The 14,380-nt window shown below is 47.9% G+C and overlaps 1 protein-coding gene across 1 annotated transcript in view; it reads right to left on the reverse strand.

The window, feature by feature from the left end:
• Positions 1-7,076: 7,076 nt before the first annotated feature.
• ZNF488 (zinc finger protein 488) overlaps positions 7,077-14,380 on the reverse strand; it is a 28,172-nt gene continuing 20,868 nt past the window's right edge. Inside the window, exons 3-4 of the mRNA XM_006014827.3 lie at positions 9,729-9,957; positions 7,077-8,426 (exon numbers count right to left, since the gene is read on the reverse strand). Of these exons, the coding sequence (XP_006014889.2) occupies positions 7,273-8,426; positions 9,729-9,957 (1,383 nt within the window). The 3' untranslated portion in view covers positions 7,077-7,272. The remainder of the gene's footprint in view (positions 8,427-9,728; positions 9,958-14,380) is intronic.

Genomic DNA, 14,380 nt, shown 5'->3' on the forward strand with positions numbered 1-14,380 from the left:
CCCCCCCCCGCCCCCCCAACCAGTCCCACTGACCAGGGGGACACGGCCAATCCTGCCAAAGGGGGGGGGTCCCCAGCAGATCACTGCCCGTGGGTGGGGCGGGGGAGCCCCGTGGCCAATCCCGCAATGGCTGATCACTGCAGCCACTTCTGGGAGTGTGTAGCGACTGGCTGGTGCTTGCAGGGGGGCACTGGTGCTCCTGTTTGCCCCCCCCATTACCTAAGTGGGGAGCACGGCCAGTCAGGGGGTGACCATGCACCCCAGTGCACCCCCTATGCATCGCCACTGCCTGTGGGTATGTATTCACCTAAGCCTTAGTTCAAGAAAGTACTTTAGTATATAGTTGAACACATGCTTAGCGACTGACCATCACAAATGAGCAAGGGCAATATAGTGAAGGTCTGAATTCTGTCTGCTTCCAAGGGTATATGAAGACATTTCAGGATTCTTGCATGTGAGGATCTTGCTTTCAATCCTGCTCTGACTGTAGAGGTGGGAAAAAAATAAAACCTAAAATCTCTCCTGTTTCCCTTTTTCCTAAATCCTGGGTTGTGAGTCAGTTCTACTACTATTTAGATCTGATTCTGTTGTTGACTTGTTCATCTAGGGCATTTCAAATCGTGCTTGTCAACAGAGTTGCTGAAAATCTGTGGCTGAGGTACTCCCATGCAGAGCTGGTTAAAATCTGACTTTTCCTTCTAAGCAAAACCACCTCATCATATAACTTATCAAGAACAGCTGCCAGGGATTTCTCTGCCTGCCCTCTTGCTTCCATGGTTAGGCAAGCAATGTTTCCACTGTTTGGTTACTGAATCGGAGACCTTCATGCTCACAGATTCTACACACTGTGGCAGGTGGTATGTATAATGCAGTAGATGTGTCCAGATGTGCAATTAATGGAAAGCAATAAAATCTGTAGTTTATTGCTCCCAGGCACGCTGTTTGAACATGCACCGAGAAGCAATAAACTCAGAGGCTCTGGGCCCAGGACTGTAACACGTTGAGCCAGGGTGGAGCAGCCCTGGCTGGCAAGGGTCCAGAATGTCAGCCTGCCAGCCTGGGGCTACTTCACCCTGCTCAACATGTTGTGGAGGACCTGGCCTGGGCACAAGGATGCTTCAGCACAGGGCTAGCTAGCAGGCAGATCCCACACTAGAGCACCCTCGTGCCCCAGCTAACCAGGGCAGCATCTACACTTGCACTGCTGTAAATTAATTTACTTCAGCCTAATAGGCTGCTTGTACATGCCATGGGGGGGTTAATTCAGTTTAGTTCTCCCTAAGTTGAAACAGTGGGTTTTTAAAAACACTGCTTCGATTTAGCAAGAATTAAACCAAACTAAACCCTCGTAGCATGTACACAAAAGTAGGGGCCTGAACCTTACCTGCCTCTTTGGCGGTGGACAAGGAGGGTGAGTTGCCAGAGGGTGGCACCCACGTGCTGGCACCTGACCTGGGCAGTCCCGGGGGGTGCCGCAGCTGTGGAGGGAAGCACTGCCCCCCTACAACCACAGAGGGAAGCACTAGGCCCCTGCACCGTTCAGGCAGGCAGGCTGGCTATGGGGAGAAAAAAAAAAAAAGATCAGGCTCTAGGGCTGTGCAAAATTTCGCCGCTAGTTTTGTTTCAACGCTGTTTCAACCTGTTTCGAGGTCGAAACAGAAAAATTGAAATAAAGCAGATATGGTCGAAACAGCCTCAAAATGAAATGAGGCAAGTTGAAATGTTTCGCCATTTTAACGCCATTTCGACATTTTGCCCATAGGCTATAATGGGAAGGTCAATACAGCCTATAACTTTGTCATTTCTGGGCAGACTTGGATGAAACTTGCAGAAATGATAGCTCCTTCTGAGGGCATGATGCATGCTGAGTTTCAAGAAGATAGGTGCAGGGAGTTCGAGCAAACTGCACCCCAAAATCCTGAGAGCCAAAATTGTGTCGTGTATGTGTTAAGCCACAACATGGTCAAAACTACAGGAATGCTGAGGCCACAGAGCCTGCCATGTTTCAAGGAAATAGGTGCAGGGGGGTTGGAGAAACTGCACCCCAAAATACTGCAAGCAAAACTCATGTCACGTGTACATCTTAAGCCACAGCAGGATCAAAACTGCAGGGGTGGTAGACCCTGGTGAGGCCACAAAGTCTTCCAAGTTTCAAGGAGATAAGTACAGGGGTTTGGGAGAAACTGCACCTCAAGCTGTGGACAAGAAAAACTCGTGACATGGGTGACACTGTGTGTGTTAAGGTGAAAGCTGCAAGCCTGCTAGCCCCAGCTGTGGCCACAAAGCCTGCCAGCTGTCGAGGAGATCGGTGCAGGGCTTCTGGGTTCTGGGGCCTTGCACCTCTGGCTGCTGACAGACAAAAGTGGTGTCATGGGTGCTTGTGTAACTGTGTCTGTCTTGGGACACGGGGGAGGGGAAACTACTGCAGGCCTGGAGGCTAGGCCCTGCTGCGGCCACAACACCTGACAGCTGTGGAGGAGATCGGTGCAGGGGGGTTCTGGGGCCCCTAGCTGCTGACAGACAAAACTCATGACATGGGGGCTTGTGCAACTGTGTCTGTCTTGGGGCAGTTGATTTCCTGTATTGATTATTTCCTGTCCTTAGTCTGTAGTTTTGTAGGTGTTAATCCATGCTCATTAAGTCTTATGTAGTAGCTAGGTACTATGTATTGAGCTGGTCCCTGAGTGAATCATGACTGATTGGTAACTGGTAACACAGTAGCTTAGCAGCTAGGCCTGCTGTAGTCTCTGTCTCCCCGCCTCTCCCCCCCGCCCCGTGCCCCAAGACAGACACAGTTGCACAAGCCACCATGTAACAAGTTTTGCTTGTCCACAGCTTGAGGTGCAGTTCCCCCGCCCCAAACCCCTGCACCTATCACCTTGAAACTTGGCAGGCTTTGTGGCCTCAGCAGGGGCCAGCACCCCTGCAGTTTTCAGCCCGCTGCACCTTAACACACACAGTATCATCTATATCATAAGTTTTGCCTGTCAGCAGCTTGAGGTGCAGTTCCCCCGCCCCAAACCCCTGCACCTATCACCTTGAAACTTGGCAGGCTTCATGCCCTCACCAGGGGCTACCACCTCTGCAGTTTTGACCCCACTGTGGCTTAACATATACATATGACATAAGTTTTGCTTTCAGGATTTTGGGGTGCAGTTTCTCTGAACCCCTGCACCTATCTCCTTGAATCATGACGGCTTTGTTTCCTCAGCAGGGGCTACGATCCCTGCAGTTTTGACCCTGCTATGGCTTAACACATACACATGACATGAGTTTTGCTCTCAAGATTTTTGGGTACAGTTTGTCCAAATCCCCTGTACCTATCTTCTTGAAACATGGCACACATCGTGCCCCAAGAAGGGGCTACTATTCTGGCAAGTTTCATCCAAATCTATACAGAAATGACAAAGTTATAGGCTGTATTGACCTTCCCCATTATACCCTATGGGAGAAACGTTGAAAGAGGGTCAAAACAGCAAAAGGTTTCGACGGAACGAAACGGAACAGTCATTTTTACTCTAAACAAAAGTTGAAATGAAACACTGTTCTATCGAAACGTCAAAGCACTGGTCGAAATGAAACGCTTCCGTTTCACACAGCCCTATCAGTCTCTCTCTTGTTTTTTTTTTCTGCAATGAAGCCTGCCTGCACAGGCTGCTGCTGGATCCCACTGCCCCTGATCTGTGCAGGGCCCACCTAGCCCCAAGCACATCAGCTTCCAGTGCTCCCTGCACTGTTGCACTTTGTTAGGTAGCAAACTAAAACACCTCAGCGGTATTTTATCTTGCTACATACCAAAGTCATTTACAGTGGAATACACCACTGATCATACAAACAGCAACCCCATTAAAGGGCAAAAGGGCATTTAAGCCACTTTAAAGGCCAATGTTGTGGCATGTACAAAGGCCCATAGAGGCATACATATAGATGCTGAGACATCTACTGCTCAGCTAATTAGTCTACTGCACAGTAAACATCTCATGTAGACACTCCCAGTATGCGTTTCCCTGTTTTCTGTGAATGATTTTTTCTCGCTCAGTCATTTACTTCTGTGCAAGGCTGATGTAAAATTCTACCAGATGGATCTGGTCATGTTTTATGCTGGTGTATATGACATCCTATGTATCGTACCCTAGATAATTAGGCCTTTGATGCTGGCGTAGACACAATGCCAAATAGAGTCATAGGGAGCGCTGTGCTAGTGCTGCTGCTGCTGCTGCTGCTGCTGCCTTCTTCCAGGGTAAAATATACAACCATGTGATCAAGCCCTCAGTTATTAAAGAATCTATGAAGTTTTTTTGTAGCTACATGAAAATATGCTTTTCCACAACTTTACTACAATTGGCTTTGCCTTCCTTATGCTGGGCCATATTCTGATCTCAAAGACATTGATCAAAATTGATTTGGAGTAAGTGAGGTCACAACCTGGCCATTCTGTGGGTGTGTGCACACAGGACACCTTAATGCACAATGGACTGTTCTAAAAAATTGCCTTTGCTCCTGTGCATTAGTGCAGCTACTGAGCCTTTCTCTAGTACTTCATATTAGAGGTACTAAACTTAATGCACAGTAGCAAAGATGCAATAATGAATGTGTAGGCGCGCCCACTAACAGTCATAATCCTAACCATTAGGCTTAGACCTATAGTAGTCATAACCCTAACAGTACATGTTACACCACTGAGGTCTTTGTTGCCCTTTCTGAACACTTGCCTTCAGATTAAACTGGCCAGATTCCAGACAAAACCAGATGGAGCTGTTTGGCTCAAAAAGTTTGCCATGTATAAATTCCCTACGCAGTATACTTTATGGAACAAAAATTGGAGATGAAAAAGTTTAGGAGAAAACCAGCTGGTCCCTTTGCTTAATGCTGGGTTATTTCCTGTGCTGTAAATTTCAAGGCTTTTGTTCAGTTTAGTTTTAAATGATTCCAGTGAAGGAACGTCCATCACTTCCCTTGAAAGTCTATCCTACAGTCTGATGGACCTCCCAGCCTTCGTTTTCTCCTTGCTTGGTTCTGTAGCAGAAGCCACAAACTGTCAAATGTAATATTTCATCACTTTATATGGAGTAAAGATAGCAAGACTTTTGGCCTGTGAAAAATCACTTTTTTACACTGATGCAAAATATGCAAGCATTAATAGTCAACAGCAGAATCCTCTGAGAAAAAAAAAATTATTTCAAGACTCATGGTAATCTCCCAAGAAATGATTCTGAGGACAGTAATACACTGGAATGAATTGACAGACACCTGAGACTTTGCAGTTGTCATTCAGTCATTCTCATGACTACTATGAATTTCAGTGTGGAATTCCAGTCCAAACATATAAGTTGCTGTCTTGTACGTGAGTTCCAGACCTAGGATTCAGTGCTGAGAGCTCAGTGAAGGCACCTGTTTAATGATCAGCAGTCAAAAAAACCAAAACATTGGATGGCATAAGGAATGGGATGGAAAGCAATAGTGACAATATTGTAACTGGGAGACCCTTAGCTGGGAGACTGAGTGAAGTTCACGTCCTCTAATCTTTGAACAATTATAGCATGAACCAAGAGGGTTCAGAAAAAGGAAGCAAAAATGATTTCTGGCCTAACAATTTGCTACAAGGATGGAAATTGAAGAGACTGGGACTATTTGTTTTAGATATGAGATGAATAAGAGGGAATGTGATAAAGATACTGGGCACATCTACATGAGACATTTACTGTGCGGTTGACTAATTAGCTACGCAGTAAATGTCTCAGCATCTACACATGCAGCCCTATTAGGCTGGAGTAAACTAATTTACTCAACAGCAGAATAGTACTTGTAAATACAAGTACTATCCTGCTGTGAACTAAAAAAACTATGCAGTAGTGCATGTGTAGGTGCTCCCGTGGCTGGCTGGGACACGAGGGTCATGGCTACTATTGCCTCCCGAGTCTGGGGGGGCACCAGGTTGCCGACCGGGAGGGGGACTTCTGGTTTTGCGGCTGGCACTTCCAGGGGGTGCATGGTCGATCTCAGGGGGTGCACGTGCACCCGCGTGCACCCCCTACACATTGCCAATGACAAGGGTGCTTCAGTGCAGGAGCTGCCTGCCAGCTAGACCTGTACTGAAGCATCCTCTGGCCCTAGCCTTTTTCCCTATAATTCCCATTTCAGGGAATAAACTGAGAACAAATTGACAATAAAAAACAGTTATACCCTGTAGGCATAACTGTTACAGAGAGTTTAGCACTTTCTTCAGAAAGAGCACTGGCTCATGTCAGACACATACTACTTGGCTTCATTAGCCTTACCCAATAAATTCCTACATTTTTACTTAACTTTGTGAAAGAGCTTCTTTCATCTGCTAGCAGCAGAGAACCCTTACCTCAGAGCTAAGCACGTCTGATGCCGTTTAACAGAAGGCACTGGTGACACATAGGCCCTGCCTACTTCATTAACATATCCAGGAATACACCACAGACACATTCTGTCCTTGCTATCTTTGTACAAATCTAGATTTCAAGGGAATAATGGACTTGGGCTTGCACCTGTTCAGCAACAGTGAGAATGAACCACATTTCCTTCTGTATCCAGGTTTGCAATAAGACATTTCAGAGGTGACAAAGCCAAAAATAGAACCTGGCTCTGGTATTTTCTACCATATTTTTTGTGAGTTCGGGGCAAACCATTATATAGAGGGGCATTTACAAAATTCTTATCTGAGGTTGGATATCAAATCCCTCCAAAAGCCATGGAACTAGCTTCAAGATCATCGATACAACCAAATGTGCATTTCCCTTTGGGTGGGTGTAAAACTTTCAGTACGTGTGTCCTCTTCTGGTGGCCAGTCCACATGAGATGAAAGGAAGCCACTATAACAGCCACACAAAGAAGTTATTCCTTTAGTTTAAACTTTTGAGTCTCATCCTCTTTAGTGCTGACAGTCCCAGATCCTGGAAGGCAGGATGCCTCACTGATGTATTCTGCTCACCTCTACAGCAGTTTGCATCTTCAAGCAAACAACAGATCCTAAATTCATCCCAAATGAATACTCTCTTCCAATTCATTTCACTCTTTTATTTCCTCAAAAATAGATCAACAATGGCTTGGTTGCATTTTCAAATCTTACAACCCACTTGGAGTCCTGTAAACACTTTTATCTTTCTCATGAAGTGTCTATCATAAATTATTATAACCAGCTGCTTCCAATAAGAAATTAATTTAAACACAAAAAATGATACAAATGAAAATGTTTTTCCCTTCCCCCTTCCTACCCAGTGTCTTGGCAGGATCAGTATAATGGCTCTAATTATGAGAGGTCATGTGCCTTGATAAATGGTGGCGTTCCCGAAAGTACTCGTGGCATATTGGACATTTTAGCTTCTCTTCACGTCTCCTCTTGCACTGAGACTCAGCAGAGGAGTATTCTTTTTTATGGTGGGATCGCATGTGGAAGACCAGGTCAGACGTCATACGGAAAGAGAGGTTGCATTTGGCACACCAGTTCTGGGCAGCCACACCAAAGGAGGTGAACGTGGGAGGCAGCAGTGTCAAGGAGGAGGAGGAAGAGGAAGTGGTGGTACTCTGCAACTGCCCTCCCATTTGTTTGTGCCACGGTTCTGAGGAGTATGAGAAAGCTCCACTCTGAGTAATGCTGGTCTGCAGCATCCGAGAGTTACCCAAATCACCAACAAAGAACTTGGAATTCAAAAGATTACCATAGCACATGATGTCTGTGGTGGTGATGAAGCTAGATAGGTCCCCCAGACTCTTTGTTGAATCATTCACAGGGTGAAGGGAGTTTACCGCTCCCTTATCCACTACACATTTGGTGGGTTTACTAAAAGCACTTTTCTGCTCACCTCGGGCTCTGGTGGGCCACACAAAGGAGAAAGCACTACCAGAAGAGTTCAGTGTTACATCCTTGGGGATCTGCTCCTTTCCATACTGGACTAGGCCATCTGCTTGCTCCAGTTCCTTAGCTCTCTCGCTCCTCAGTTTGTCCTTTGTCCTCCTAACCTCAGTGAAAGCACTCTGTTTCTGCTCTGAGTTGTCCTTCTTAGTTGCCTGCCTCCCTGAACTGATCTTCCAGAAGGAACCACCCAACACGTGCTCCCCACCCACTTCCTCCTTGCCCCCATAGCTGTGCTCCTCCCCCAGGTTATTGGTTTTCTCTAACAACACTGTTTTCCTGCTCCTGTTTTCCACCTCTTCTGATTTTGTTCTCCTATCGCCTGTGCCATGGGCATCATCTTTCTTGGCAGACATTTTGATCTCCAGGTCCCTCACCAAGCTGTGAAAGTTTGTGGCCTGCTCAGCTATGTTGCTTTTCAAAGCCTTACGGTCCTGGAGGTTTCTCCACAGCAGGGCGTTCTTCTCTGGGATGCAGAGGAACCGGATATGAGAGAGATACGAATGCTCACATGTAAAGACCTGGTCACATTCGGGGCACTTCAGCTCTGTGGAAACAGACAACAGCCAATGAGTTCTGTACAGGCAGAGGCATTGATGCAGATTGGACCTGACTGCTCTCAGCGATGGGAACAGAAGCCAGGAATAACTCCACTGATTTCAGTAGGGGTTGAATGATTGTAAAGTTAATACAAGTGCTGAATCGGGTCCTATGTCACTGTAGAAAGTGCCATGAGTGCACATGGGAAGTGCTTCACACACATTTACTTCTGTGCTACACACAGCAGTGCTAACTCTTATGCTGTTAAGCCATGTTCTCATCCAATAAAACTTCATGGTAAGCACTAGCCTGAATCAAACCCTCCGACTTTAGGGTGGTTCAAAGCCTAAACCCAGATCTGCACCTAAGCTTCCCAGCAGGACCCTAGCTTTGCCACAGGCTGGATGCCAAGCCCACTGTAACACTGAAACGAACTGAGTAGATGTCAAAAAAGCAGGGTGCACAGGCTGTGGCCTTAAGTAACTACACAGCTTACTCAAGAAGTTTAATGTTTTCTATTTAAAAATCCTCTAAGGATAAATCCTGAAATCTGTACTCCTTTGCTCTCAGCCAAGTGATTCGTTGAATATAAGTGAGCTTCTCCCTGTGGTGGTAGAAGTTATCATTTAAAGATGCTCCCTATCAGGAGACTGAAGGAGTTGGGTATTGGGACATGGTTAGTGACTAGTTAGGTTAGTCAGTGAGAGAGATACAAAGGGTCTGCAGAGGTAGTTTGCTCCACAACGAAAGTTTCTTCTCATTCATGCATGCCTGTCAGTACCCAGTGATCACTAACTCCTGCTGCTATCAAGAGCTGGGCTAATGTAGCAGACTAAGGTACATCCTTAGCATGAGTTATATTGAGGGCCAAGATCAGTTGCATCATTCAAACCAAACTCTGATCCCCTCCCTGGTTTCCAGGGGAATAAAAAGGATATGACGTATGGCTGGTTTTTCCATGGGAATTTTCAAAGTTCAAGGGAATTAGATACCAAAATGTCCCTTAGGCCACTTAGAGCATTAATATAGAAAAGGCAAAAACACATACAACACCCCCTGAAAAGTGACAATGAAAACAGCATCAAGGTTTCCATGTTTGTTCTGCCTCTCAAAGACTCCAGCATGGGGCACAAGTAAAACATTTTCTTCTGACTGCCCAGCCCTGAAAACCCAATCTAAGGTAACAGTTAAGCTGGGTTCCTTCCCATTCAAGCAGCATTGCCTACAACAAAGATACAGCAGGCTGACTTCAGCCCTCCCTGACCCTGGGGAAATCTTAGTTTCTTGCAGTTAGGCCTTTTGTACTCACCATTTTGGAGAGTTCTGGCTTTTATCTCATTAAAACCAAGGAGGCTGGAAAGCTCTGCATCATACCAAACAAGGAGCTCTTCATTTCTGTTTATTTTCCTAGTAGACCGAAAGTACAACTGACTGTTTTTTAAATAGGCTTCCAAGTTCTGTTCCTTGCTATTGGCAGCTGCTTGAACAAGCCTCATCCAGGGCAGTCCAGTGGGGCTATGCACTGAGGAGACATCTACCTGTGAGACATAGGACAGAAACAGAAACTTTAGGGATTTTAAATGCTCAATGCAAGATTTTCCCCCAAAATTCATCAGCAAAACCCATTCATGTCTGCTTCATATGTGAGGCAATTTGTTAAGGGCTATGGTCCTGTTTCTTACGCACATAGGGTTTGATCCAAAGCTGACAGGAGACATTCCCAGCGAATGGATCAGGTCTATGGGGTGAAATTCAAGGGTAAGTGGAAGGCTGCTTATGGCAAATGACACACGAAAGTCTCACTTAGACCTGGTTTAGGAGGTTTATTGAATTTTTTGGGCCTTCTGTTGTTACCCTGCATACAGATAAGTTTCATCTTATGAGTGTTTTTAGAGAAAGGAATAGCCCAGTTGACTCCACTGGATTTGGTCACATGTAACCAGACTGCAAAGCCCGGGCAGATGTTACACTTAGAAACCAATCAACCTGTTAATCATGAGTGCCTGAGTGCCCTCAGAGGTTGCGGGGGCACAGCGAGCTCCTGCAGGCAGTGGCAGCGCTGTTGGCAGCAGGAGCATGGCAGTGGCAAGCAGGGAGCTTCCACAGGTGGCTGCAGTGCTGTTGGCGGCGGGGAGGTGGGGGGAATGGCGAGTGTCAGTGGCAGTCAGTGACCACCCGCAGATGCCAGTGGTGGCATTGGTGGTGAGAGGGAGGGGGTGGCAAGCAGTAATTGCCCACAGGTGCCACCAATAGTGTCAGCAGTGCCTTTTCTCAGGGGGTGCACCGCCATGCTCAGGGCATGCATGTGCACCCGCATGCATGCCCTACACATTGCCAATGCTGTTAATCATGCCATAAATATTAACCCTGCCACACATTCAGGGAAATGGCATGACAAAATGATGAACAAGCCACAAAGATATTCCACAAAAGATGTGTAACATATTTGGGGTTGCTTTCCATCGTACCTTAAATCACGGATTTTCAACCTTTTTTTAAGGAGTGTACCCATTCTGGGTACACTTCTGTTGGGCGGGGGGGGGCGGCAGCTGAATGCAGAACAGGGTGGGGCTTGCATGAGATGGTGCAGGGTGGTGGATGGCAGCAGCAGCTACTGTGTGAGCTCCCCACCCCACATGTGGCCAGGCAGCATCTGTGCAGCCCACAGAGGGGAGCAGCTGCCCTCACCCCGCCAGCCCTGCTCCTGGGAGGCAGAACTCCGTGTCTCACCCTGACATAGCACAGCCCTTGTTTTGCCCCTTAGTTCCTATAGGGGCTGTGAAGCAAGACATGTTCTGGTACAGTGAGCCATGGTGCTCACCAGAATACAGTACCAGAATACACCTTGATTCCTAGCCCTCACAGGAGCCTTGGGGCAATGTAAGCATTGTGCCAGGTTGGGACAGGATGACTACTTTGCCCCACAGCTCCTAGAGGGCTGCAAAGCAAGGCACTTGATGCATCCTGGCCATGGGAAGCCTGGGACTAGGGAGAGGTTCCCTAATCTGAGGGTCCCTGTGCACTGGGACCTGAAAAACTCACTTGTGCAGCTAGGCTGTATACAAGGTTTTCTGATATCCCAGTGCATGGGCCTCTGGCACCAGCCCTACGGCAGCCTTGAGGTTGGGACCAAGAATCAGCTATTTATTGGTTCCAGTCCCATGACCACAGTGGAGTCTTGAACTTCCCCTGGTGCATTTCCAGAACTGAGACCAACAATCAACTGATTGTCAGTCCAGGTCCCAGGTTCATGGGCCATGCTGGGCTGCAGACACCCAACTTTCAATTTGCAAGTGCAGGGGGAGCCTGGGATCATGATCCTGGACTTCTCCTGAACTGGCAGCTAGTGATGGTGCTATTGGTTCTGATCCCCAATCCCAGAATTGTGCAACCTGTCTGCACATGTGGTGTGGCAGGAGGCATGGTTGTTGGGATGGGAGATCAAATTCCATCAGGCTTTTAAATAAACGTGTGCTATGGTCCTAAAGAACACATTGCCAAAGCTTGGTTTTGTTCTTAAAGAACAAGCTTAGCTTACTGCTGTACACAACTCCTTTTATGGTTACCATTTTATACCATATAATCTCACAGAATTAATTTAACCGCATGTGCTGTCTCACAAAGAGAAGTACCCCAAAATACACAATACCAGAGATTACTCAAGTTTACTAGTAACCATGTGGTGTTTTTAGAGGAAGCAATGCAGAGAGACTAGACTCTTACCACACAAAAATCAGATCCTACCCCTTCATTTTTTAACAAAGAGAGCCAAGTTACTGCTTATACCAAGGATGGGCAAAATACAGCCAACAGACTAGATCTGGCACACTGAGGGATTTTGACCAGCCCATGGTGGGTCCCTTGGTCCTGCCTAGCCCAGGCACAGGGGGCAGCTTGAGCCATGGCGCATGTGGCTGGTCCTCCTGACCCTGGGCGCACAGCAGGGCTGGGATGGTGCAGTGGCTAGACTCCATTTCTTGGCAGCCCAGGTGGTGGTAGCTCCTTCTGTCTGCTACTGCCAGACTGTCCCGCTTCCTGGCCACCTCGGACCATCCTCACCACACGTATCATTGGAGGTAGGATCCACACTGGCAGGGTGTGCAGCTGGGTGGCTACGGTGGGGCTGTGGGCCAGTGAGGAATGGCATTCAGGAGTGAAATGGCCAGGCAGGGCCAGGGAGACCCCAGGATCTTGGAGCAGTAATAGCACGGGGCTGGGGCCGAGGGCAGAGCCATGATGTACTGCCTGCATGGCCCTGCAATGGGTGCAGGTTCCATGGGCAGAGGTTCGCAGGGAGTGGATCACAGCTCTGCCCTGGCTCTGGCCCCATGCTGTCATCACCCCAAGATCCCAGCCCCAGCCGCAGCCCTCCACCTCCCTGCAGCCTCATCCCATCCATCCAGCCATGCACCCTGCCTGTGCAGCTTCCTGACAGTCTCCATGAAGACCCTGGGATCGTGGAGCGGTGACAGTGAGAGGCCAAGTCTGGGGCCAGGGCAGAGCCCTGTTTCTATGGGCAAGGATATGCAGGGAGTGCATCACTCCCTGAGACAGGCAGGCAGAGCCAGGGAGACCCCGGGATCTTGGGGTGGTTATAGCATGGGGCCAGGGCCTGAGGCCGAGCCATGATCCGCTCCCTGCATGCCCCTGCCCATAAAACCCACACCCATCACAGGGCTGTGCAGGGAGCAGATCGTGGCTCTGCTTGGGCCCCAGCCCCGTGCTGTCACCACCCCGCAACCCTGTCCCATGACCCCAGCCTTACCTGCCCATCCTGCTCCTGAACACTGCTCTCCATGTACCTGCACCCCCATCCCACATAGGGAGTTTTGGTGAGTTGTTGGGTGAGGGAATGCTGACCCAGCCTGCAACAGCTCAGCAAAACTCCTTATGTGGCCCCTGAGCCAAAATAATTGCCTACCCCTGGTTAATACTAAATTTAGCGTGGCTTAGGCTATCAAACCCTTCACATAAATGACAAAGTATTATGGGAGTTCAGCTAGCTACTTAACTAACATGAAATGTATGACCCTAATAAGCATAAGTGGTGGTGAACAGGTTGGTATTGACCTGGAAGGATGTTGGCAGTGGGGTCCCGCAGGGCTCAGTCCTTGGACCTGTACTCTTCAATGTCTTCATCAGTGACTTGGATGGGGGCATGACATGTACTCTGCCCAAGTTTGTGGATGATACTAAGTTGTGGGGTGAACTGAACACACCAGAGGGTAGGGAACAATTGCAGGCAGACCTGGGCAGGTTGGAAAAGTGGGCAGAACACAGTAGGATGCAGCTCAACAAGGACAAATGCAGAGTGCTGCACCTACAGCATAAAAACATCCAGCACATTTACTGGCTGGGGAACGACCCTCTCAGCAGCACAGAAGTGGAAAGGGATCTCAGAGTCATAGTGGACTCCAAGATGTACGTAAGTGTGATGAAATCATCAGCAAAGCTAACCACACTTTATCATGCATTAGCAGATGCATGACAAATAGATTCAAGGAAGTGATACTTCCCTTCTATGTGGCATTGATCAGACTGGCATTGGAGTACTGCATCTAGTTTTGGGCGCCATCTGTAAGAAGGATGTGGATAACCTCAAGGGGGTCCAGAGGAGGGCCACTTGTATGGTTAAGGGTTTGCAGGCTAAGCCCTATGAGAAGAGACTAAGGGAACTGAATCTCTTCAGCCGTCACAAGAAAAGGCTGAGAGGTGATCTTGTGGCCACCTATAAATTCATTAGTGGGGGGCAGCAAGGAATCAGAGATGCTCTGTTCACCAGGGCACCTCTTGGGGTAAATAGGAACAATGGTCACAAGCAGATTTAGGCTAGATATCAGGAAGAACTTCTTCATGGTAAGGGTTGCCAGAATTTGGAATGGGTTTCCAAGGGAGGTGGTGCTCTCCCCTACCTTAGAGGTCTTTAAGAGAAGGCTGGATAGGCATCCGTCTGGGTTTATC

This window comes from Alligator sinensis, unplaced genomic scaffold (assembly GCF_000455745.1).
Source record: "Alligator sinensis unplaced genomic scaffold, ASM45574v1 scaffold264_1, whole genome shotgun sequence".
NCBI classification, from domain to species: domain Eukaryota; kingdom Metazoa; phylum Chordata; order Crocodylia; family Alligatoridae; genus Alligator; species Alligator sinensis.